Source organism: Gymnogyps californianus, chromosome 19, assembly GCF_018139145.2.
Source record: "Gymnogyps californianus isolate 813 chromosome 19, ASM1813914v2, whole genome shotgun sequence".
Lineage (NCBI taxonomy): Eukaryota > Metazoa > Chordata > Aves > Accipitriformes > Cathartidae > Gymnogyps > Gymnogyps californianus.
The window spans coordinates 451,271-474,775 of record NC_059489.1 but is presented as its reverse complement, the minus strand read 5'-3'; the positions used below and the strand labels follow the sequence as shown (position 1 = coordinate 474,775).

The window sequence follows — 23,505 nt, the reverse complement described above, 5'->3', positions numbered from 1 at the left end:
AGCTTCCTCCTGGCCACCGGGAAGGTGCCCTGGGGACCTGGCTGCAGGGCGCAGGGTGGCCGTGCCAGGGCGGGATGGCTCCCGGTCCTGCATCCTGTGTGCCACCTGCCCCGTGTGCAGTGGGGCTGGCACTGAGCTCGGCTGGCCAGGGGGCCAGCTGCCCACCCTCAGGGACCTGCAGGCTGGACCGTGCGGTGCTGGACCCCCCCGGCTGCACAGCGGCACACACTGCACCGGTGCGAGGGGCCTGGGACAACAGGGGTGGGGGGCGATCGTACCCAGGTGGTACTAGCTGTAAATGGGAACGTGATCAAAAGCTAAGCGGGAGCTAAGGGCCAGCCAGGAACTGCAGAGCCTGTGCTGGCCGTGCCGCTGCCACCAGGTCTGGGAGAGCGTGGTCCGGCTGCCAGCACACTTGGGCAGAGAGAGACCTGGGCCATGGCAGGAGCCTGGCAGAGCCGGGGGCAGCCCGTGCCATGGTCCCTGCCTGCCCCGTGCCTCGGATGCAGCAGCCCTTGGCACCATGTCGTGAGTCCAGCTGGGGTGGTGGGTATTTGGGCAAAGAGCCCTCGCCGAGGGACGACAGGCAGGGATGCCGGGGGGCAGCCCTGCAGTTCTGAGGCAGTTGGGCTGCAGCTGGTGTCGGTTGGGGCTGGTGCCGGTGTCGGTTGGGGCTGGTGCTGGGGCTGGTGCCGGTGTCGGTTGGGGCTGGTGCTGGGGCTGGTGCCGGTGTCGGTTGGGCTGCAGACAGTGGCTGGAGGCTGTTGGAGGGCTGTGGGGTGCGACAGGGCGGCGGAGCGGTAGGGCCAGGCAGGATTGGGGCAGGCTGGGGTGTGATGGAGCCAAGGACGGGGGGGTGACAGGGCTAAGGATGGGGCAGGCTGGGGGCGATGGAGCTGGGGGGGGCAATGGGGCCAGGCAGGGATGGGGCCGGCAGCTCCCTGCGAGGCTGCAGTGTGCAGAGGGAAGGCTGAGGGCAGTGGTGGGGGCGGCAAGGGGGGTGTGGAGGGGTTGGGGTGTGGGGTCTGGCTAAGCGGGGCTTTGCCTGCCCCCCCGCCCCCAGGTGCTGGGGAGCCGTGGCCGAGCCCGGTGCTGGTGGGATGTCGGCTGTGCCGGACGAGCGGCATGGCTTCCTGGAGAGCTTCACCACACTGCTGCTGCGGGTCCGGCCGGACAAGTGGAGCAAGTTTGTGGGCAGCGAGGAGGCCGCGGCCGTGCTGGACGAGTTCTTCAAGCAGCAGGACGTGCTGGAGCTGGTGCTGGGGCTGAACCCCGCTGGGCAGCTCCTGCCGACCGCCTGCTTCCCACCCACCCTCAGGGGCAAGGGCGTCTACTTCGTGAAGAAGAAGAGGGAGAACATCACCCGGGAGAACTGCCAGAGCGGGCTGCTGGTGGGAGACATCGGCCCCTCGCCCGTGGAGCAGCTCATCACCGTGGTGGAGGAGGTGGGTTGCCCACATGGGCAGGTACTGGGCGCAGGCTTGGGGCAAGCAGGACGAGCCTATCTCCCTGCACATGCTGCTGCCGCCTGGACACCTGCTACGGGCTGCTGTAGACAAAACTTTAGGTGGGCTCAAAAAGAAACTAAATTAAATTAATAGAAGAAAAATTGCCCCAGGCGCTGGCCCTGGCCTCACGGTGGCTCCCAGCCGCCCGCCCCGCTGTGCTGGTGGGCTGACCGAGCCCCACCAGGACACAGAGCTGGGTGACGGTCACAAGCCCAGTGTTGTCCCGGGCCCCAGCTGGATCGCTTCCTCCCTGTGGTTTTAAAAACTCAGCGTAATTCCCCCTTCCCCGTGCCCTGCAGCTGGGAAATGTCTGAGTGGATTTCTCTCAAAGTTCCCGTAAATATTCCCGCTCAGAGGACTGCCAGCCCAGAGCACCCGAAAGCTGAGTCAGGCCCCAGGAGCCCCTGCGATTCCTCCTCCTCAATGCCGGGGGCTTTTGCTCATGCACCAGCCCCAGACCCCGCTGGGTGCAGTCACTGCGCTGCTCCCAGCACTTCCCAACCCATGAGAGTGGGAAACCCGCCACAGGGTGAGGGGACTCCTGGTCACGCTGATGAGAAAAACATCAGCAAAACCCATCAGTGGCTGCCGGAGCTGCAGCTGGGCTGAGACCGTGCTCGAATGGGCAGCAAGAGGGGATGCTGTGCAAACCAGCGTGGCTGCATGCTGCCCTTTGCAATGGGAAAGCCCGACCGAGCGCCCGACCGAGCCATTTCCTCCAGGTCATGTCCCCCCTGCTCCTGAGTGAGGAGAACGTGGCGGGCTGGCCTGGGGTGGTGGTAGAGGACATCGTGCGACAAGCCCACCGGCTGAAGAACGAGATGTTCGTGATGGGCGGGAAGATCCAGGGGAAGCTGCTGCTCCCGCTGCCGGAGCACCTGGATGGCCAGGATGGCTCCAGCACCCTCCTGGACTGGTGGGTGCTGCTGGCACTGCTTGGCATCAGCGAAGCCTGGCAGGGGCCCGGGGCAGCATGAGTCCCTCTGGGAGGGACAGGAGCTGGGACACTGGCTCAGTCCCTGAGCATCTCTGGGCACAGCCACCCCTTAGCAGCAGAGCGCCTTCGAGAGGCTCATGCCGGGCTGCCGTGCTGGCAGAGGTGGCCACAAGCAGGCGTGCGGGGCTCCCCCGGGGCAGCAGGGCTCCCCCGGGGTGGTTCAGGGCCAGTCCGGGTGCTAGAGCATAACTTGGCTGCCTTTCAGCCTGGTGGGGCCCGTGGACATTTCGGTGCTGCACACCATCGAGACCATCGTCATCGAGTGGTCCCACCAGATCAGAGACATCCTGAGCAAGGACTCGGCGCAGCCGCTGCTGGAGGGGCTGCACCCCCTGCCCAGGACCGAGTTCGAGTTCTGGCACACCAGGACGGTCAACCTGCAGTGCATCAACGACCAGGTACCGCCTCGCCTGTGGGCAGCCAGCGGCCATGTGTCCCTGGTGCTGAGCCCCCGGTGCTGAGCCCCTGGCGCTGAGCCCGCCACCTCTCCCCTGCCAGCTGCTCTCGCCCCGGGTGACGGCACTGGCCGAGATGCTGGAGAAGGCCAACAGCTGCTACTGGCCCGCTCTCCAGAGCATGTTCAGGGACATCAATGCTGGTAAGCCCCCAGGCGACGCGGTGGGCAGCTGCCTCTTGCCCCTCCAGCGAGGCTTCCCCATCCCTGATGTGAAGTTTCTCCCCTGGCCCAGGCCTGGAGGAAGCCAAGGACGTCAGCCTCCACCTGCAACCGCTTCGGATCCTGCTGGAAGAGATGGAGCAAGCGGATTACTCCCAGGTAAGTTATATGTGCCAAAATAACCAGGCACCGCCTGGCTTCCTCGTCTGGGTAGAGGTGGCGGTGCTGAGCCCCAGAGGCTGCGTGCGGGTGTGGATCCACCCCAGCTCTGCCCGACCCTCGTTAGCACGGCCACGGCCCCACACTAACGGGGCTCTGCTCCCGCAGCTGCAGCCCTACGTGGACAGGGCGCTGTGCACCGTCCGCCTCCTCCGGGCTCACTGCCAGCACTACAGCTCGCCCGCCCGCATCATCGTCGTCCTGCAGGAGATCTGCAACCTCCTCATTGAGATGGTAGAGCCCCGGGGCTGGCGGTGGCTTCAGCGGGACAGAGGCAGGGCAGCACCGAGCCATCACCGCCTCCTCCAGCCACCCTGCTGTGGCACCGTTAGCAGGAGGGGTGACACGGGGCAGGCGTGGGGAGCCCAGCTGGGGTGACAGAGACATCCCAATCAAGGGACCAGCAAAGCCCCCACGTAGGGCTGGAGGGGGTTTGGGGCAGGCATGGGCTGCAGGCAATCACCAGAGAGCCCGTGGGGCCGGAGGGTGGACGGGGCAGGAGGAGCCCCCCGTGCTCCCCTCTGCCGACAGCCCCCGCCTGCATCTGTCTGTCCTAGACACGTAACTTCCTGAGCCCCGAGGACGTGATGAAGGGGCTGCAAGGAGAAACCGAAGAGGCCTTAGGGGGAATCAGACTGAGCATTTCCACCATAGAGAAGCTCTTCCAGTCCTACAGCACTTACTGCTCCAACCTGACGCCCACGTTGTTCCCGGTGGGTGCAGGGGATGGTGCGGGTCCGCCTGGCCCCATCCACGCCAGCTCCGCTCGCTGACAGCCCCTCTCCACTTCCAGGAGGAGCCGCAGCTCTGGGAGTTCCCCCCCTCCCTGGTCTTCAGGAGAATGGACTCCTTCTTGCACAGGCTCAAGACCATCGAGGTAACAGCACAGCATTTTGGGGCACGACACCAGGCACGCGTGGGCTCCCCCTGCCCTGGCGATGCTGGGGTGGTCCCCTGAGAGCGGCACAGGGGCAAACTCCACTCCAGCCCCGGAATGGGCTGAGGCTGCCGGCGCAGGCGAGGAGCAGAGGGGAGGTGGGAGCCCAGCAGTGGTGCAGTGCTGGGAGCGCAGTGGCATCGTTCCCAGCACAACACCCATGGCCCCACGCCCCCGGGGCCAGACGGGCACCCACAGCCAGGCCACAAAGCATCCCTGGGAAGGATGCTCCTCGGGAGCGGTGAACTCACAGGACACAGCCCTGTGCCGGTGCTGCAGCTCCTGCACCCGCAGCACCGAGGCACGGGGAGCTGGGGTTTGCCACGAGAGGAGCTGGGTGAGAGGATGGTTTGTGCTCACCAGGAGCTGTACCAGACAGCTGTCGAGTTTCTGAAGCTGGAGAAGGCAGAGCTGGGAGGAGTGAGAGGAAACATCCTCGGGAGCCAAGTGTTTCAGATCTGCGAGGAGGTCTCTGAACTCATCAAGAGTTTTGCTGATTGCAAATATGATCCCTTAGATCCTGCAGAAGAGGTGAGTGAATGCTGGTACGGAAGTGTAAGCATTTGCTAAATGAAAAAAGTCGCTTGCCAGAACATGCTGGAAGAGCTGCGTGTAAAACTGTTCCATGGCAGCACACGTGCTCGCTTTGGGGCAGATCATGGCGCTCCAGGCCACCCGGGTTCAGCAAATCCTTCAGGAAGGATTTGGGAAGGAAGCGCAGAGGCTGTGCCGGCTTAAAGCATTTTGCTCTTACTGGCAGCAATTGAACAAAGACTTTGCAGAGTTCCAGAAGAAGATTCAGGACGTGGACAGGCGGCTGGCCACCATCTTCTGCCAAGGCTTTGATGACTGCAACTGCCTGGCATCCGCTGTGAAGGTACACGTGCCCCCCCAGCTCAACGGGTCCTGCCCTTGGGCATGGGGCATCCTTGCCTGAGTGCTGGAGGCTGGCAGCAGGCACGCTGCCTGCAGCCCAGCACACTGCACCCACGCTTGGGAGTGCCTGGGAGGTGTCACCGGGCCGTTCTGGTGATGCTCTGGAGCACAGAAGCTGATGCTTCTTTCTCCTGCAGTTGGTGCACATGTTTGCCTCCCTGCTGGAGCGACCTTTGATAAAGGCTGAGGTTTCCCCTTATTACTCAGCCCTGCTGGGAATGTTTAAGGCCGAGCTGGAGAACGTGAAGGTGCTGTATGACGCCCAGACCGCTTCCCCGCCGCCGTGCAGGGGGGCCCCGGCCATGAACAAAAACATGCCGCCGGTGGCCGGGCAGCTGAAGTGGGCTCTGGAGCTGCAGCAGCGGCTGGAGGGACCACACAGAGACTTGTTCGCCATCAACCACCCGTAAGTGCGGGTCACCTCGTCACCCCACGGGGATGCGGGGCAGCAGCCGGGGCAGGATCTGGCCCGGCGTGTGTCTCCTCCCGTGCCCTACTGCAGCAGCTGCTTCTTTATCATGACCTTGACAGGGTGATGGTCAGCGCTGAAGCTAAACTGGTGTCCGGGAAGTACGAAGAAATGATGGGACTGCTGCAAGGTTACCGCAAGGAGGTCTACGAGGAGTGGGTGCGCGGAGCCGGCCAGGACTGCCACTTCAGCCTGGAGCAGCCCTTGATCCTGAGGGACCCCGGCCCTTCCCTCCTCAGCGTGAACTTCAGCAAAGAGGTGGGTGCTGGCGTGGGGAGCCAGCCTGGCGCAGGGGAATGCCAGCGATCCCTCACCTGAATGTAAATCCGACTTTCTCGGAGGCTGTGGTGAGACGTTTCAGGTTTTACTAACAAGCCTTTTCTCCGGCCATCGTGTCTTGCAGCTTGTCGCCGTTCTGCGGGAGGTGAAGTACTTGAACTTCCAGCAGCAGAAGGATATCCCGGGCAGTGCTGAGAGCCTCTTTGCTCAAAATGAGACTTTCCAAAAGTTTGTGGACAACCTGGATCTTATCGTTGGCTGGTACAATGAGGCAGGTTGCAAAGGGGAGACAACCCGGCTGCTTTTCCATGCCCTGAGCACTGGCCAGGCTGAGAATGGCTGGGGACCCCCCAGGCTCTTATGAAACGGGTCCTGGAAGCCTGGGGGGGTTGGGGTACACAGGGCACATCACCAGCACCCCAGGTCCCTGCCCATCCCGTGGCTGAGCCAAGCTGCTGCTGCTGCCATCACACCTGCCTCCTTCCGCCCCCAAGCTCCGTGTCGGTGGGGTGGGGACCCCATTCCTCTGTAAAACGGGTGTCCTAGCGAGCGCGTCTCAGCTGGAGCAGGGTCCCTCCTCCTCCTGCAGCGCTCACCTGCGGACGCGTTGGCTCCACAGGTGAAGCGGAGGCTGCTGCCAGTGGAGCTCCCACTGGTGACGGGGGAGCTGGAGGCCGTGGACGGCCAGCTGGCCAGCGCGGAGCACACCCTGTTTTGGCACCACGAAGGTACAAACCCACCCTTGGCTGCCCAAGGCTAAGAGATCCTCTTTGTGCATTTGGGGAGGGTCCCCGGCCCCCGGCACCATCCCGCATCCCACCCAGCGGTTGCCCTCGGGTCCCCACAACCATTGCACCCAAAACGCGGATCCCCACCCCGTGAGGCGGGGGGCCAGACAGTGAGCCCCCTTGGGGTGAATAGCCCCAAAGTGCCCTGACCACGGCTCGCTGCCTCGGAGGCGTCTGCGTAACCTGTCGAGCTTGGACGTGTGTTTTCCTCCCAGGCGTCATGGAGTACATCCGAGAGATGAGAGAGATCTTGTACGACTTGCAGACCAGGGTCCAGAAAGCAAAGTTAAACATGGAAAATATCGCCCAGCTGATGGAGGTAGCTTGTGCTGGTGCTTTACGAGTGCCTTCCCGGGAAGCCTCCTGCAGGGATTTACCCTTCCCCAGCACAGCGGAGCAGCCCTGCCGTCTTCTCCCCACAGGAGTGCTCAGCCGCTCCCTTGTTTGAAAGGAAAGACAACAAGGAAGCAGCGCTCTTGGACCTGGACGGGAAAGCAAGCACCTTAACCAAGCGCTGTGCTGCCATTAGGGATGCAGGCGTGAAGATCCAGGAGATGGTGGAGGTGAGACATGTCCCAGGACGCTTCAGTCGGAGTTGGTTTAACAAGGAGCGTGTCCGGCGCTCGTGTGCTGCGATGCTCTGAACCCAGCGGTGTCCCCCCTTTTGTAACTGTGAGCGGTGGACTCAAACCTGGGGTGCAATTCTGTGGTCTCTACTGAGACAAGGCTCCAGTGAAAGACCACTGAACACCGCACACGAACTCCAGGAATCCGCTGCCCTCTCGGGTGAGGTCTTGGCTGCGGCTTCTGGTGTCATACAGCTGGGAGAAAGGGAAGGATGCAGGATCCGTGCGACAGCCAGGCAGGACAAACCCGCAGGGGCCATGAGAGAGGACTCACTCGCAGTGTTAGGAGCTGGTACGTTTGCTAGGTATTTATTGACAAATACTAGTTGTTTTTTTCTGCTTGCAGGAGAATGCAGATCTGTTTAAGGCTGACAAGTCATCGCAGATATGGCTGGACTACGTGGGATACATAGACGGAGTCGTGCTGGACGGACTCTTCCGACTTGTCCGCAAATCTCTGCAGCTGCTGCTCACCAACATGGCCCCTGACGTAGGTCCAGGTCCTGCGACGCGGTGCCCCTGCTTTGCCCGTGCTCGGGATGTCCCACCACTCGCTGTTCGTTTCTTCAGGCCTTTGTTTAGTGGCCAAACGTGCCCGTCCCAGTGCTCCCTGGCACACCCGGGCAGCGAGCACCCGAGGTGCCGGTGTCCCCACTTGTCCCCACCACAGGGGGACCGCGGGGCTGGGGGCCGGGGGGGACGCAGGACATGAAGTACCACGCGGGGCGCTGACCTGTTTCAGGCCGACGTGGCCCCTTTGTTCGAGGTGCGCATGGAGCTGTGCGACGGCAGAGTGCGGTACCGTCCCTCGCTGGAGGCAGGAGATGACAACAGCTTCTTGGAGCTGGTGGAGAGCCTGCTCAGCGATACCTACGCGTCCACGGCGTGCATGCCTCGGCTGCTGGAGGGGAAGCTGAGCTACAAGGTCGGTCCACAGTGGGCGGCACCTCCCAGCTCAGCTGGAGGTAGGCGAGGATGCCCGGTCCCCCCAGCCGGTCCCCGAGAGCTCTGCCCGTCCCTTCAGACCACGCTGGAGGAGCAGCCGGATCTCAGCAGGATGCGGGAGGAGGTGGTGTCGCTGGTGGTCAGCGCCATGACAGAAGGCGAGGAGTACAGCGCCGGCTTCGAGGAGCAAGCTCACCTGTGGCTGGAGGACCCCGGGGAGTTCCTGCAGCGCTTCCTCACCTTGGGCAGTGGCCCCGGCCCCGAGGAGCTGGAGCCGTGGCCAGAGGAGCCCCCAACTCATGGGACCCCGTCCCTCCAGCTCTTTCAGCAGGAGGTATGGGGCAGGTGCTTGCGGAGGTGCCGGGTGCTTGGGATATGCCGGGGGCTTGGGATGCACCAGGTGCCCAGGAGGACACTGGGTGCCCGGGGAGTTGCTGGGTGCCCGGGGAGGTGCTGGCCACGGGCTGTGACCAGCTCTCGTCCCCAGATTGACGCATGCGAGGCGCTGTGCGAGGAGGTGTTGGGGTTCGCGAACACCGAGGTGTTTGGGGGGTGGCTGCAGAGCGACTGCCGCCCCTTCAAGCAGGCGCTGCTGGGTGCCATCGGGCGCCGGGGCCTGGCACTCCGGCAGCACCTCGTCAGCCACGTCACCACCAGGTAGGGGCCCAGTGAGCCCCGGCGTGGGGACGGGGCACTCCTGGTGGCCGGAGCCCGGCTGGGCTATGGCAAAGGCACCACTGTGTGCCAGGGCAGGGCTGGCCCCCGTGGGACAGAGCTGTGGAGGTGTGGGCAAAAGTGCTGGGCATCCCCGTGGGGGTGAGTCTCTGGGGGGCCGTGCCCTGCAGAGCGAGCCCTGAGCAAGCACAGGGGTGGCTGTGAGCCCCACTGGGGATGGCCAGTGAGCGCCGCTGCCTTCCTCCCAGTCTCCAGGAGCTGGAGGATTTCATCCAAGAGGTGAACGCTGGCTTGAGTAAACCTCTGGAGGAGGGAGACTATGACGGGCTGGTGGAGGTGATGGGGCACCTGATGAAGGTCAAGGAGAGGCAGGCGGTGACCGACAGCATGTTTGAGCCCCTGAAGGAGACGGTTGCCCTGCTCAGCACTTACGGAGAGGAGATGCCAGAGGACATCCACCTGCAGCTCCACGTGAGCTGCTCGGGGTGCGGGGGGCCGGGCACGGGCTCCCTGGGACCAGGCTGCCGACTCCGTGTGGTGCTCGCTGCAGGACCTCCCCGAGCGCTGGGACGGCACCAAGAAGCTCTGCCTGCGCGTCAAGCAGAGTGCAGCACCCCTGCAAGCCAACGAGGTCAACATCATCCGCAGAAAGTGCCAGCAGTTCGAGGTGCCCGCCCTGGGGCTTGGGGGCAAGCGAGCAGCTTCTCATCTGCTTCGGGAAGACCCCGCTGCTCTCCCCGGCTACCAGCTCCCGGCTGCCCCCCCTGAGCTCCGTCTTCCCCACGCAGGTCCGGCAGCACACCTTCTGGGAGAGGTTCCGGGAAAAAGCCCCTTTTTCGTACACTGACCCAGACCCCTACAAGTCCTTGAACAAGGTAAGGAAGGGGAGGATGCCAGGGCTGCCGCTGTCCCTGCCGGCACTGCCCGGCCACCCCCGGCCCCATGCACAGGGTGCTGCTACACAGGGGGGCTGGGGAAGGGCAGCCGCTCCGGCTCCGGAGAGGGTCTGGCCCCTGCAGCAGTGACTCTCCTGTCCCCACTGCACTGCAGCGGGGACGGAGCCATCACTGGGGTAGGAGACATGTCCCTGGCACACGATCCCTGGCTGAGACCTTTTCTTTTTCTCCGGCCAGCAACAGAAGAGCATCGCCGCCATGGAGAACGACATGGCAGCCCTGTCCAAGTCAGCCGGGCTGTTCGAAGTGTCAGTCCCAGAATATAAACAGCTCAAAGCATGCCACAGGGAGGTGCGCTTGCTGAAGGAGCTCTGGGACATGATCGTCCTGGTATGTGCCACAGTCTGTGAGCCAGCACGACGGGGAGGGCAGGAGGAGGCAGGAGCATGAGGCTGTGCAGAACAGGCTCCTGGGCTGGGCTGGGCTGGTCCTCAGCCTTGAAGTTCCTGAGGCCGTGACGAGCTGCCCGGTGCCCACAGACGGTGGCTGCTGGTAGCTGTCTGTGGTCGAGCGCAGTGACTGGGAGCCCTGGGCTCAGTGCTGGCCCCGGCACCCGGGCACGATGCCCAACGCTGCCTCCCAGCAAGGGCTTGACAGCAGGCTGCGCCAGCCGGGCATTGCCAGCCAAAGGTGCAAAGTTGTTGTAGCTCCTTTGAGAGTCTCATTGCCATGAGAGGTGGGATGAGACACAGGGCAGATTGTCACAGCGTTAGAGCAGGTCTGCTGGCGCAGGGGCTGCGCAACCCCAGCACGGGTGCAACGGGTGTGTGGGTGCTGGGCGTGCAGGTGTGGGAGGCATGGCGGGTGCACGGGGTGTGCAGGCGCTGGGTATGTTGCTCTTCATCCTGGGCAGGAATACTTTTGTTGGTTACATGTCCTGTGAAATGTATTCCCAAATTCAGGTTAACACGAACATTGACGACTGGAAGACGACCAGGTGGAAGGATATCAATGTTGAGCAGATGGATATCGATTGTAAGAAATTTGCTAAAGACATTCGGAGCTTGGATAAGGAGATGAGAAGCTGGGATGCGTTCACAGGGCTGGACAACAGCGTGAAGAACATGATAACATCCCTGCGCGCTGTGAACGAGCTGCAGAACCCAGCCATCAGGGACCGGCACTGGCAGGAGCTCATGCAGGCAACCAAGGTGCTCCCAGCCCTCCTGCCCTTCCCTGGCTCCAGCCCCTGGCCCAGGAGGCTCCTGAGATTTGCATCCATCAGAGGGAGCATGCAATCTGTTTTAAAAGCTGGCCATACACTAATATTTGTGTAGGGTCTTTAAACATGGGTGTTAATGAGCTCGTTTGGGCGAGCCGCCGGGCTGCCTCTCTGCGGAGGGGAGTCCATGCCCAGACGGTGCCGGTTTTGCTCCAGGTGAACTTCACCATGTCCAAGGACACAACCCTCGCAGATCTGCTGCAGCTGAACCTGCACAAGTTTGAGGATGAGGTTCGTGGCATCGTGGACAAAGCCATGAAAGAGTCGGGGATGGAAAAGGTAAATGGGGCTCAGTTCCTGCCCTGCTTTGCTGAGAGCCCTGCTCTGATGCAGCTCTGTGGCTGTTAGTGCTCGTGTTCCTGCTCCTGGGGGCTAGGGTACACACACAGTGTGGCACCCATGGAACTCGTGCCCTGGAGGAGGCATTCCTGTTGCTGCCTTGCCTTTCTGCAGGGTCTGGGACTCGGCACCGCAGAGTCCAGCTCATTTCTCGTGCCCCGTCTGCAGGTGCTGAATGCCCTGGACACTACCTGGGCGACGATGCGGTTCGAGCATGAGCCCCACACCAGGACTGGCATCATGCTGCTCAAGTCGGATGAGGTGCTCATCGAGACGCTGGAGGACAACCAAGTGCAGCTGCAGAACCTGATGACCTCCAAGTACCTAGCCTTCTTCCTTCAGGAGGTGTCAGCCTGGCAGCAGAAGCTGTCGACCACTGACTCCGTTATCAGCATCTGGTTTGAGGTGCAGAGGACGTGGAGTCACCTGGAAAGCATCTTCATCGGCTCCGAAGACATCCGCAGTCAACTGCCGGAGGACTCGAAGCATTTTGACGCTATCGATCGAGATTTCAAAGTGCGAAGCCTGTCCCCCCCTGGGCCCCCGAGAGCTCGCCACCGGTTTGGGTAAAGCCGAAGCATTTTTCCTCTTGCAGGAGCTAATGGCCGATGCGGTAAAAACTCCCAATGTGATTGAAGCTACAAACAAGCCTGGTCTCTACAACAAGCTAGAAGCGTTGCAGAAAAGGTGAGATTGGAGTCGTCCTGGTGAAGCGTTATGGAGAGGCCCCCACCGGCTGGTCTAGGGCCAAAGGAAGACTTTGATTTCTCCAAAGTGGCATCTGTCTCAACATGACAAGGACTTAGCAAAGAGTAAAAACTAACATGTGGGGGGTTTAACTGCAGGTTTTCTTCCTTGTTTTGTGTTAGATTGGTGCTCTGTGAGAAGGCTTTGGCTGAATACCTCGAGACCAAAAGACTAGCTTTTCCCAGATTCTACTTTGTTTCCTCTGCAGACCTGCTTGATATTTTATCTAATGGGAATGAGCCAGTTGAGGTATGGGTTGTGTGTAAAGCGTGGAGGCAAGTCCTGTGTCTCTTGCATGCTAACTTGTTATAGCCATTTTAAAATATTTTTCATCCTAACGGACAGAACACCATCCCTGGTACCCCCCTTCTCAGGGATGCAGTGCCCCGAGAGCCGTGCAGGAGTTAATCCAAGCGGTGATCGCACCTCTGCGCGAGACGGCGGTCCCTGACCTCTGCCGTGCCTCTGTTCTCAGGTGTCCCGTCATCTGCCGAAGCTGTTCGACAGTCTGGCTAAACTGAAGTTCAAGATGAGTCGGGACAAAAAGCCCCTGAAGGTTGGCCTGGGGATGTTCAGTAGGGATGAGGAGTACGTGCCCCTCGATGCAGACTGTGACTTGTCTGGCCAGGTCAGCTGAGCTTCGTGGAGCCACCGCTTGCAGGGGCAGGGGTGGGCAGGTTCAGGACGGGGACGAGCCTTTTGCTTGTTGTGCACTAACAGCCTGGCAGCAGTTTTAAAATGCAATCGCGAAGCCTTTCAGCCAAAAAAAAAAAAAACAGAAACGGGATCTGCATTATGGGTGTAGAACAGCGCTGTGGCAATATCAGAGTCATATAAACCCACTCCAGCCTCGCAGCCCCTCAGGCGGTCGCAGCGTGTTTTTCCCCTCCCTGTTGTTCACCCTCAGACCATGCTCCATAAACTGCCGTGGGCAGTGCCCTGTGGGGCCGGGTACCGGGGTCTTTCATGCAGCTTGTTACGACGCGCAGGGAGAAGCTTGCTGCGCAGAGCAGCGGGGAGCTGCTTGCACGCTGCCACAGGGTCGTGCAGCCAGACCGGACACGGGCTGGGAACCGCTCGCTCAGGGTTTGCTGGATGTGACCCTCTAGGTCGAGGTTTGGCTGAACCGAGTGCTGGCGAGCATGCGCTCCACCCTGCGGCGCCTGATCCCCGAAGCCGTGGTGACCTACGAGGAGAAGCCGCGGGAGCAGTGGGTGTTCGACTACCCGGCACAGGTGGGAGCTGCGGCGCGGGGCCAGGCTGGCCGGCGGCTCCGTGAGCCGAGGTCCGAGAGGAGGAGCAAGCAGAGAGCCCGGGGAGGTGCAGGCGCCTGCCCTGAGCCTTCGCGGGGATGGCGTATTTCCCTTTATTGGCCACATCTTGTCCCTGTGGTTTGCTGCAGGTTGCTCTGACGTGCACCCAGATCTGGTGGACCACAGAAGTCGGCATTGCCTTTTCGAGGCTGGAGGAAGGCTATGAGAACGCAATGAGGGATTACAACAAAAAGCAGGTTGGCATCCCTCGGACCTGACCTCGAGCTGTCCTGCAGCCCCTCTCTGCTTGGAAGAGGCGAGGTCCAGTCCGGGGTATCACCGGGAGACGGGCAAATGATGATGTCATTTTTCTGTTCATGGTTTCTTTCCTTCCTCAGATTACTCAGCTAAATGCACTAATTTCACTACTCATTGGAAACCTAACTGCTGGAGACAGGATGAAGATCATGACAATCTGTACCATTGATGTCCACGCCAGGGATGTTGTGGCCAAAATGATCCTTGCGAAGGTATTCGTTACAAGAGGATATTTTTACTGCTTTGTTTCTTGGCACTTCCGAGCAAAGTTTTTCCTGTTATTTCATTACTTTCCAATATTTTCAAAGTATCCCGATTGCATGAGGAAACTACACATAGGGTGTTTGGGGTGCACGGGAGCCAGGGAGGTGACAGCGCTGCTGGGGACAGACAAGACCAGGCTGGGTCTCGTGCAAAGCCAGATTGAGGAGCAGTTTTTCTGGTTCCTGCCACGCTCGGTGGGAGCCAGGATCCTCAGCACAGGGCTGTGCACCACGGTCGGTGGGCACGGGGCAGGCTGGGCCACGTGGAGGGACGGTCCTCACCCGCCCCAGCATTGCACTGGGACCTGTTTGCACCCTCTCCTCATGTACGGAGGTGACAAACGGTCCTGACGCATGTGTGGGAGCTCGCTGTCCCGGTGGGTTGCGGCGGGCAGCGCCGGTGCCTGCCTGCCCTCCGCAGCCGGCTGCTCCGCAGGTGGAGAGTGCCCAGGCGTTCACCTGGCAGTCCCAGCTCCGGCACCGCTGGGATGAGGGGAGGAGGCACTGCTACGCCAACATCTGCGACGCTCAGCTCCAGTACTCCTACGAGTACCTGGGGAACACCCCCCGGCTGGTCATCACCCCCCTGACAGATCGGTAGGGGCACAGCTCCCCGCACCTCCCGCTGCCTGCGCCGACGAGCCCGGCTCCGTGGTTGTGCCACGCTGCCGGCACCGCTCAGCCCTGACGTCCTCGCCTCCGCAGGTGCTACATCACCCTGACGCAGTCCCTCCACCTCTTCATGGGGGGGGCCCCCGCCGGCCCTGCGGGCACTGGGAAGACGGAGACCACCAAGGACTTGGGCCGGGCAGTGGGCATGATGGTCTACGTCTTCAACTGCTCCGAGCAGATGGACTACAAGGTAGGACACGGGGGAGCGGGACGGTGGCACCGAGGCAAGAGCCATGGGGTGTCCACCGAGACAAGGGGGGACCCTCTTTCAGGAGGCACCGCTGCAGCGTGCAGCCCCCATGTTCGGCTGCAGCGTCCGTTGCCGATGCCCTAAAGCTGCTCTCCTCTCCCCGGCTCGACAGCCGGTGAGAAACCTGTGGGTCCAGCAGCAGCCCTGGTGCCGTCCTGCACCACTCACTCCCACCACGGCTCTGGTCAGCTCGTGTCCCTGGAAGCCCGTGGGAGCCCAGAGGAGCTGTAACACTGCGGAGCATTCCCCTAGGGAACAGCACAAACCATAAAAGCACGAGCAGCTCCCAGCACTTGAGCTTTCCTAACAAATCCCCACGTTGCAGCCTCTGTGTAAAAGCTCAGTGTCTGAAGCCCGTCTCCGGTGCTTTCTCTCCAGTCCTGCGGCAATATCTACAAGGGGCTTGCTCAGACCGGCGCCTGGGGCTGTTTCGACGAATTCAATCGCATTTCAGTGGAGGTTTTGTCCGTGATTGCTGTGCAGGTGCGTGCTCTCCATAAGACCAGCTCTCCTGAGCCCGGGGATTGCCGTGCTGCTGCGGCTTCGGCAAGCTCCCAGTGTTGTTTCTAGCGTTGCCAACGGCACGACCGAACCTCCAGGCTCGCTTTCCACGGGCGGGCGGTGAGGGTGAGCCGGGGGTGCGGGGCAGGGAGCCGCGGGGCTGCCGGCACTGACACCTCCGCTTGCCTGCCAGGTGAAATGTGTTCAAGATGCAATTCGCACCAAGAAGAAAACATTCAATTTCCTTGGAGAGACGATCGCTCTGATCCCGTCGGTTGGGCTGTTCATTACCATGAACCCTGGCTACGCCGGACGGACAGAACTGCCTGAAAATTTAAAAGCTCTGTTCAGGTACCCATAGGCAGATGGGTCAGTGTGTGACTGGCAGTCATGACAGTGTTTACCTCTGCGGTAACACTCGTGTGCTACATCCATAACGTGACCTAAGCCTTTGCTAGTGCGAACGAGGATATTTGTGTGTACTGGTGGCCCTCGTGTCAGGGAGACCTTGGCACCCCAGGACAGCCCTGCTCAAAGCCCCCGAGATGGTCAGAGGCTGGGAGAGCTGGGCTGCTCAGCCTGGGGAAGAGGATGCTCAGGGTGTCTAATTGCCACCTTCAGCTAAAAATCCAATTGACAAGAAAACAAGGTGGTCAAGCGCTGGAAGGGGTGGCCCAGGGATGCTGTGGGATCTCTGTACTTGGAGGAACTCGAGCTGTGACTGCAGAAGGCCCAGGGTGACCTGATCCAGCTGTGACAGGAGCCCTGCTTGGAGCCGGAGGCTGGACGAGACACCTCCAGAGACCCCAGCCGGTGTAAATTACTGCCCAATTCTCTGATGCTAACAGCAGCAGGGAATGATTTATATTGGAAACTTGGGTGCAAATTCTTGCTGGCTGTGGGAGGGTGAGGGGCACATAGATGTCCATACACAGCCCTGCTAACCTGCTGTTGCTCTTCTCCAGACCCTGTGCCATGGTGGTCCCTGATTTTGAACTGATCTGTGAAATCATGCTTGTTGCAGAAGGTTTTATTGATGCTAAGCTTCTAGCAAGAAAGTTCATTACTCTGTATACACTCTGCAAAGAGCTACTGTCTAAACAGGTAATTTAACAATATTGCGTGGTTCTTGAAGATGAAAAAGTTAATTTGAATTTCAAACCTGACGGATAGTTTAACAAGCTCTCAGCTGGTAGTAACGTGCTGGCTTGCGTTCTGCATAGTTTGAGTCTATGGCTGGACAAATTCCACTTCCACACTGGTGCATCATATGGCATATTTCTGCCTTCTGGAAGAAATCAAGAAGTCCAAAAATAGAATAGAATCTAGCCAGTTAAGATGAAAGCATCCAGATATTATTCATCTCAGCAGAAGTGATTTACAAGGAAGCAAGCCAGACTGCCGTTCACCTCATGGCTGACTGGGGCTTCTCTTGTACATAAGCTCACTTTAAGTCCAGTCTGCTGGACACTGCGTGGATAACCTGGGTGCGGGGCGATGGACAGGGTGTTCCTCTGTAGTGTTGTTTAAAGCAGTTGTCTCTCACCAAAGTGAAATTGTAATACTTTGCTCCCTGTTGGCAGGACCACTATGACTGGGGTCTGCGGGCTATCAAGTCCGTGCTGGTGGTAGCAGGCTCCTTGAAGAGAGGGGACCCCAGCCGTGCCGAGGACCAAGTTCTGATGAGAGCTTTACGAGACTTCAACACCCCCAAAATTGTGACAGATGACTTGCCCATCTTCATGGGGCTGATTGGAGACCTGTTCCCAACCCTGGATGTCCCCAGGAAGAGGGACCTCAACTTTGAGAAGGTGCAAGCCCAGGCGTGGCACCAGCACCAGAGACATCCCAGCCCTGGCAGGGTCCAGAGGCTGAAGGTCCATTCGGCACTTCTGGGGGGTGGCTGGCTCATCTCTGGGGTCTTGCCAAGGCCGTGACGGCTGCCTGTGGTCAGCGCCTGCTCTCCTTCCCAGATCATTAAGCAGTCCATGCTGGAGCTGAAGCTGCAGGCGGAGGAGAGCTTCGTGCTGAAGGTGGTGCAGCTGGAGGAGCTGCTCCAAGTGAGACACTCCGTATTTGTCATCGGCAACGCCGGCTGTGGCAAGTCCCAGGTAGCAGCCAAACCATCCCTGAGGGCATGGGTCCCCTCCTGCCCCGGCTGAGCGCATCCCACAGCCTCCCTCGTCTGTGCAGACCCCCAGCTGCACCAGCAGCAGCATCTGGGTAGGGGACAGCAGCACGGCCAGCGTCCGCAGCCACGCTGGGCCCTCCAGCACCACGCGTGCTGGGCTCAGCCCATGGAGCTGAGCAGGTTTGGGACAAGGCTGTCCCCGCACCGGCTGGCACAGTTCAGGAGCTGCCCGGGACACCCTTGGGGAGAGCGGGGACGAGGCAGGGAGCCGGCAGGGGCATGCTCTCGTGGTACCCTGCGTGCTGCCGTGCCGGCAGGATGGGCTGGCGGGCTCTGGGCTCTCACAACACCCTGGCCAGGAGCCAGCTCTGCAGAGGGAGGTCCGGAGCCTTCCCAGCGGCTGTCCAGGCCTGGGTGCTCCACGGCGGGTGGGAGCAAGGCTCTGTGGCCCTGGCTGTGGGCAAAGGCTGCCAAAGGCTGCAGACACCCTCGTAGGAGCAGCAGCCGCGGCTGCACGGTTCCCCTCTCTGCAGGTGCTGAGGTCGCTCAACAAGACGTACCAGAACATGAAGCGGAAGCCAGTCACTGTGGACCTCGACCCAAAGGCTGTGACCTGCGATGAGCTGTTCGGGGTTATTCATCCATCCACGCGAGAGTGGAAGGACGGTGAGACACCAACGCTTGTGTGCGCGGCCACCTGAGCGGTCACTTACCCCAGGTGGGACCTGGCACAAACCATCCTTCAGCAGCCGCTGGTGCATAGGCAAATGCCTTCATAAAATGTGAATCTATAAACAGTTTGTGATGCAGTGACGGGAATGGGAAGACCTTTCCTTGGGGCTTTTTACTGGAGTGTGAGGGAGGAGGAACATGTTTCAGAGAAGCACCCAGTCCCGCGTGTCCCTCAGCAAACGTGCCATGCATGGAAAGAGCTGCAAAGGACAAACCCACGTATCTCTCTATGGGGCAGGTCTGTTTTCTTCAACGATGCGTGACCTGGCCAACATCACACATAAGGGGCCCAAGTGGATCATCCTCGATGGAGACATTGACCCCATGTGGATCGAGTCCCTGAACACGGTCATGGATGACAATAAGGTTGGTGGCATCACACCCCAGGAGCTTTGCTCGCTCATTAAGTTGGGGTGATCAGCTTGCGTTCATGCCTGGGCCCCAAGATCAGGGCACCCCCCCGTGACAGGCTGCTTCCCCCAGGTTCTCACCTTGGCCAGCAACGAGCGCATCCCCCTCAACCCCACCATGCGGCTCCTCTTCGAGATCAGCCACCTGCGGACCGCCACGCCAGCGACCGTGTCCCGGGCGGGAATCCTCTACATCAACCCCACGGACCTGGGCTGGAACCCGTAAGCCTGGGGAGGGAGATGGGTGGGATGAGGTGAGGCGGGACGGGATGGGATGGGTGCTGGCCCCCCACGCACTCACCTGCAGCCCTGCCCTTCTCTCCCACAGCATTGTGACCAGCTGGATCGAGACGAGGGCGGTGCAGTCCGAGAAGGCCAATTTGATGATCCTCTTTGACAAGTACCTGCCGGTGTGCCTAGAGAAGCTCAAGTCTGGATTCAAGAAGATCACCCCCATCCCGGAGGTCACGGTGATACAGACGGTGCTGTACCTGCTGGAGTGCCTCCTGACGCCGCAGACTGCCCCGCCAGACTCGCCCCGGGAGCTCTATGAGCTCTACTTCGTGTTCGCTTGCTCCTGGGCCTTCGGAGGGGCCATGTTCCAGGACCAGGTACGGTCGCCTGCCCGCGCCTGCCTGCTGGCCAGAGCATCGTGCCCAGCTTCATCCCTCGGCTGCATCCCTTCGGAAAATACTAAAGCAGCAACATTGGCCGGTTTCTGAGTTTTTCTGTTTGGTTCCTCCCAGCTCGTGGATTACCGCCTGGAGTTCAGCAAGTGGTGGGTGAACGAGTTTAAAACCATCAAGTTTCCTTCTCAGGGGACAATTTTTGACTATTACATTGATCCGGAAACGAAGAAATTCATGCTCTGGACTGAAAAAGTGCCAAAATTCGAACTCGACCCCGAAGTCCCTTTACAGGTATTTCCCACAAGCTCTCTGTGTTTATGCGTTTTGTTTTGTTTATTACTCCATGGTCTTCCCCCAAGCAATGCTGGGCAAGACCCCACACCTGCAGCGGTGCAGGGATTCGGGCTGGCTCTGCCATGCCGCCGCGCAGGCTGGTGGCACCCGGCAAACCCTGTGGCTTTCTGTGGTTCTGCTTCACCCCACGGAAACCTCAGCGAGAGCTTCAAGTTGCAACTCTTCTTTTTTAATTTCAGATTAACCTGTGGGTTCGTAGATTCTCATGAAATAATTATAACTATTGTCTGAATGCAAAAATGTACTTTAAAACTTTATTTGCATGTCTTTTGAAATGCTCTCCTGAGGGAGGGGGTTGCATCAAAGACATCAGGGAAAGGGAGAGGTGCCACGGCTGAATCTGGCCCGTGCGTTGGCTGAACAAAGACATTGGGGAGTTTCAGGAACTATGTTGTTCTGGTTTAATAACTCGCTTTTCTGACAGCTCCTATTTTTGGTCAGAAAGTCTTTAGAATAACCAAGCACCTGCAACCTTTTGCTTTAGAGAGGGACCAGGTTTGTATGGAGAGAGAGCATCTTCTGTTAGACCAGTTGGCATTGCCGGGAAAACCAGGCAAGGCTTCTGGCACACTGCCCGCTGCTCTAACAGAAGATCCCGCCTCTGCCTGCAAACGTCGACTCCGGCAGCAAGAGGCGAGCTCCGGGGATTGACGGTGCCATTTCCCCAGGCCTCCATGGTGCACACGACAGAGACCATTCGCATTCGCTACTTCATGGACCTGCTGATGGAGAAGCGGAAGCCGGTGATGCTGGTGGGGAACGCGGGGACGGGAAAATCGGTCCTGATGCGGGACAAGCTTGAAGCGCTCAGCGCAGATGAATACCTCGTGCAATCCGTGCCCTTTAACTTCTACACCACCTCGGCCATGCTGCAGGGTAAGGCTGGCCTGAGCTGGCAGCCAGCCAGCCCTGTGCCAGGCTGTGCCGCACAGCCCCGCAGCACTGCCCCACTGCCCACCCGCTCCTCTCGCTGCAGCTGTCCTTGAGAAGCCCCTGGAGAAGAAATCAGGGAGAAACTACGGCCCGCCCGGGACCAGGAGGCTTATCTACTTCATCGACGACATGAACATGCCGGAGGTGGACAAGTACGGCACTGTGGCACCGCACACGCTCATCCGGCAGCACATGGACCACGGGCACTGGTAGGTGCCCGGCCGGCGGCCCCCGCTGTGAGGTCTCGGTGACCCTCTGCCCGGCAAACCCGTGCCGTGCTGGTGCCTCTCCCATCCCGGTGGAGGACCCCAGCCGTGCCCTGCCCATGCTGCCTCCTGTGCCACGCTGCCAGCGGAGCTGAGCCTCCTGTTCCCCCCAGCCCACTCATTCCCGGAGCTGCGGGGAAGGCTTTGGCAGAGGAATGGGAAAACTCTCTGCTGGCGACTCCAAACCGCGTCCAAAGCAAACAAACAGCCCCGCTGCCAGCGCCGGCGGGGGAAGCCCCGGCGGGGGATCCCCGTGCCTGGCAGCGCAGCATGCGGCGCCGGCGTCGGGGAGGGGAAGAGGTGATGAGTGCCGGCTGCCACGGCGGGGTTTGGGGCCAGGTCTGGCCGTGGGGCACGGGAAGGCCCCCACGCAGCATCGCTGAAAGCGGTGACAGGCTTTGCCGAGCACCGGGGAAATGGGGATCTCTGCTCCCATGCAGAGAGGCTGGTGGGGCACAGCCTGACTGGAGGGACCCGTCCCCGGGGAAAGCATCACGGTGCCGGTCCCTGTGCAGGTACGACAGGAACAAACTGACCCTGAAAGACATTCACAACTGCCAGTACCTGGCCTGCATGAACCCAACCGCAGGGTCCTTCACCATCGACTCCAGGCTGCAGGTATGCAGGACCCACAGGGCCAGGGGCTGTGCCCCACCGGCTTCGCTCTCCTGGGACCGGAGCCTGGAGGGGGTGGGATGGGGGGGACGGGGTTGGGATGCGGTGGGGGACCTCGTGGTGCTGGCTGGCTGCATCAGCCCCTGCAGCCAAAGCTCCTGCCTGAATTTTTGCCCCTTGCTGCAGCGCCACTTCTGCGTCTTCGCCATGAGCTTTCCTGGCCAGGAGGCTCTGCTGACCGTGTACAGCACCATCCTCACGCAGCACCTCGCCCGGCAGAGGATGCCGCAGGCTGTCCAGAAGCTGCAGCCCCAGCTGGTAGCAGCAGCACTGGGTGAGCCTCTGCCACGCCGGGGGGTGGGAAGGCGGCGGACGCCGGCATCAGCCCCCAGGGAATGCACCCGCACCCGCTGGCACTGGGAAACCCAACCACACCATGACCAGCCAGTGCCCTGGGAGCCCCGCACCGCACCTCCGCATCACAGCACCGTGCAAATGAAACCTCGGTTCCTTCTTTTCTCCTATTCACGTTCAAAACGCAGCATCACATCCCTAGAAATTGTCAGACTAAAACCTCAGGCTTGTCCTACCTGCCGAAGGTCACGGAGCGAGCCAGGCTCAGGGATCCCGCCGGAGGCTGCAGTGGTCCCTGGGGACCTGCCCGCCCGCTCACCTCTGTTTCCCGCCGACAGCCCTCCACCAGAAGGTCGCCTCCACCTTCTTGCCAACAGCCATCAAGTTCCACTACCTCTTCAACCTCCGGGACCTCTCCAACATATTCCAGGTAGTGGGAGGGCTGTTTCCTCTAAAACGTCCTTATTCCTTTCTTTCCTTCATCATGCATCCTTGCAGTGCACCATGTCCCTGAAAAGTTCCATGACCTCTTCCCAAACCCAACCTTTAAACTCAGCTCTGAGTAGCAGTAAAATAACCCCCGAGGACTGAGGGATTCGTGTGTTTGTCAGGGTCTGTTGTTCTCCACCCCTGAATGCCTGAAAAGTCCCGTGGACTTGGTGCGTCTCTGGCTCCACGAAGCTGAGAGGGTGTACGGAGACAAGCTCGTCGATGAAAGGGATCAAAAAGGCTTCGGGAAGATGCTGGTGGACACCTGCAAGAAGTTCTTTGATGTAAGTTGTGCTGGAAAATGAGGGAATGCCCCCGCCCAGTGGGACTGGGCTGCCAGGCTGAGCTCCCCGGCACAGGCTCGGCAGTGGCACGGGCAGCGGTACCCCCTGGGTGCCCCCGGCTGAGCCCCACGGCTGAGCCCCACCTCTGCCATTGCCTCTCCCAGGATCTCAGCGAAGACCTGGTGTTCGCCAAGCCCAACATCTACTGCCACTTTGCCCAGGGCATGGGGGAGCCCAAGTACCTGCCGGTGCCGAGCTGGCCGGCTCTGAACAAGCTGCTGGGGGAAGCCCTGGACAACTACAACGAGGTGAACGCGGCGATGAGCCTGGTGAGTGCCCTGCTGCGGGCAGCTCCGTGCCGAGGCAGCGCTTGCACCGCAAAGATGCGACTGCGGCATCGCTCTCGCTCGGGTTTGTACGTTATGGGGCGTTCGCTGCTTTTCCTGCTGCGATTCAGAATATCGAACCTTCCCCTCCTGTTTTCTTCAGGTGCTCTTTGAAGACGCAGTGTCTCATATTTGCAGAATTAGTCGGATCTTAGAATCTCCCCGGGGCAACGCGCTGCTGGTGGGGGTAGGAGGCAGTGGGAAACAGAGTCTGGCGCGGCTGGCAGCATACATCAGCAGTCTGGAAGTGTTTCAGATTACGCTGAGGAAAGGCTATGGCATCCCGGACCTGAAGGTGAGAGCAGCTTTCCTCCCTGGCCCCCTGGGCCAGTGCCGCCTGCTCGCGGGACAGATCCTGCAAACGCAGAGCGGTGCCAAGCCCGGCGGTGCCTCCGGTGCCTGGGGT

The 23,505-nt window shown here is 60.5% G+C and overlaps 1 protein-coding gene across 2 annotated transcripts in view; it reads left to right on the top strand.

The window, feature by feature from the left end:
- Positions 1 to 1,100: 1,100 nt before the first annotated feature.
- The window catches only part of DNAH17 (dynein axonemal heavy chain 17), a 37,301-nt gene continuing 14,896 nt past the window's right edge, over positions 1,101 to 23,505 (top strand). Inside the window, exons 1-53 of one of the 2 annotated variants that reach the window (XM_050908220.1) lie at positions 1,101 to 1,445; positions 2,231 to 2,424; positions 2,711 to 2,903; positions 3,004 to 3,103; positions 3,195 to 3,280; positions 3,449 to 3,574; positions 3,898 to 4,053; positions 4,134 to 4,217; positions 4,641 to 4,808; positions 5,038 to 5,154; positions 5,351 to 5,619; positions 5,745 to 5,940; positions 6,086 to 6,232; positions 6,581 to 6,689; positions 6,965 to 7,068; positions 7,172 to 7,312; positions 7,722 to 7,865; positions 8,118 to 8,300; positions 8,400 to 8,654; positions 8,808 to 8,977; positions 9,244 to 9,466; positions 9,546 to 9,662; positions 9,784 to 9,870; positions 10,129 to 10,281; positions 10,854 to 11,102; positions 11,330 to 11,452; positions 11,681 to 12,028; positions 12,108 to 12,199; positions 12,382 to 12,508; positions 12,735 to 12,887; positions 13,369 to 13,494; positions 13,662 to 13,769; positions 13,911 to 14,042; positions 14,530 to 14,690; positions 14,799 to 14,955; positions 15,394 to 15,498; positions 15,710 to 15,867; positions 16,482 to 16,620; positions 17,100 to 17,327; positions 17,490 to 17,627; positions 18,181 to 18,313; positions 18,618 to 18,745; positions 18,863 to 19,011; positions 19,118 to 19,400; positions 19,536 to 19,709; positions 20,441 to 20,648; positions 20,749 to 20,914; positions 21,487 to 21,589; positions 21,773 to 21,920; positions 22,279 to 22,370; positions 22,552 to 22,713; positions 22,878 to 23,042; positions 23,203 to 23,394. In XM_050908220.1, the coding sequence (XP_050764177.1) occupies positions 1,101 to 1,445; positions 2,231 to 2,424; positions 2,711 to 2,903; positions 3,004 to 3,103; positions 3,195 to 3,280; positions 3,449 to 3,574; positions 3,898 to 4,053; positions 4,134 to 4,217; positions 4,641 to 4,808; positions 5,038 to 5,154; positions 5,351 to 5,619; positions 5,745 to 5,940; positions 6,086 to 6,232; positions 6,581 to 6,689; positions 6,965 to 7,068; positions 7,172 to 7,312; positions 7,722 to 7,865; positions 8,118 to 8,300; positions 8,400 to 8,654; positions 8,808 to 8,977; positions 9,244 to 9,466; positions 9,546 to 9,662; positions 9,784 to 9,870; positions 10,129 to 10,281; positions 10,854 to 11,102; positions 11,330 to 11,452; positions 11,681 to 12,028; positions 12,108 to 12,199; positions 12,382 to 12,508; positions 12,735 to 12,887; positions 13,369 to 13,494; positions 13,662 to 13,769; positions 13,911 to 14,042; positions 14,530 to 14,690; positions 14,799 to 14,955; positions 15,394 to 15,498; positions 15,710 to 15,867; positions 16,482 to 16,620; positions 17,100 to 17,327; positions 17,490 to 17,627; positions 18,181 to 18,313; positions 18,618 to 18,745; positions 18,863 to 19,011; positions 19,118 to 19,400; positions 19,536 to 19,709; positions 20,441 to 20,648; positions 20,749 to 20,914; positions 21,487 to 21,589; positions 21,773 to 21,920; positions 22,279 to 22,370; positions 22,552 to 22,713; positions 22,878 to 23,042; positions 23,203 to 23,394 (8,514 nt within the window). Of the gene's footprint in view, positions 1,446 to 2,230; positions 2,425 to 2,710; positions 2,904 to 3,003; positions 3,104 to 3,194; positions 3,281 to 3,448; positions 3,575 to 3,897; positions 4,054 to 4,133; positions 4,218 to 4,619; positions 4,809 to 5,037; positions 5,155 to 5,350; positions 5,620 to 5,744; positions 5,941 to 6,085; positions 6,233 to 6,580; positions 6,690 to 6,964; positions 7,069 to 7,171; positions 7,313 to 7,721; positions 7,866 to 8,117; positions 8,301 to 8,399; positions 8,655 to 8,807; positions 8,978 to 9,243; positions 9,467 to 9,545; positions 9,663 to 9,783; positions 9,871 to 10,128; positions 10,282 to 10,853; positions 11,103 to 11,329; positions 11,453 to 11,680; positions 12,029 to 12,107; positions 12,200 to 12,381; positions 12,509 to 12,734; positions 12,888 to 13,368; positions 13,495 to 13,661; positions 13,770 to 13,910; positions 14,043 to 14,529; positions 14,691 to 14,798; positions 14,956 to 15,393; positions 15,499 to 15,709; positions 15,868 to 16,481; positions 16,621 to 17,099; positions 17,328 to 17,489; positions 17,628 to 18,180; positions 18,314 to 18,617; positions 18,746 to 18,862; positions 19,012 to 19,117; positions 19,401 to 19,535; positions 19,710 to 20,440; positions 20,649 to 20,748; positions 20,915 to 21,486; positions 21,590 to 21,772; positions 21,921 to 22,278; positions 22,371 to 22,551; positions 22,714 to 22,877; positions 23,043 to 23,202; positions 23,395 to 23,505 lie in introns of both variants that reach the window. The other variant, XM_050908219.1, reaches the window with a different exon arrangement.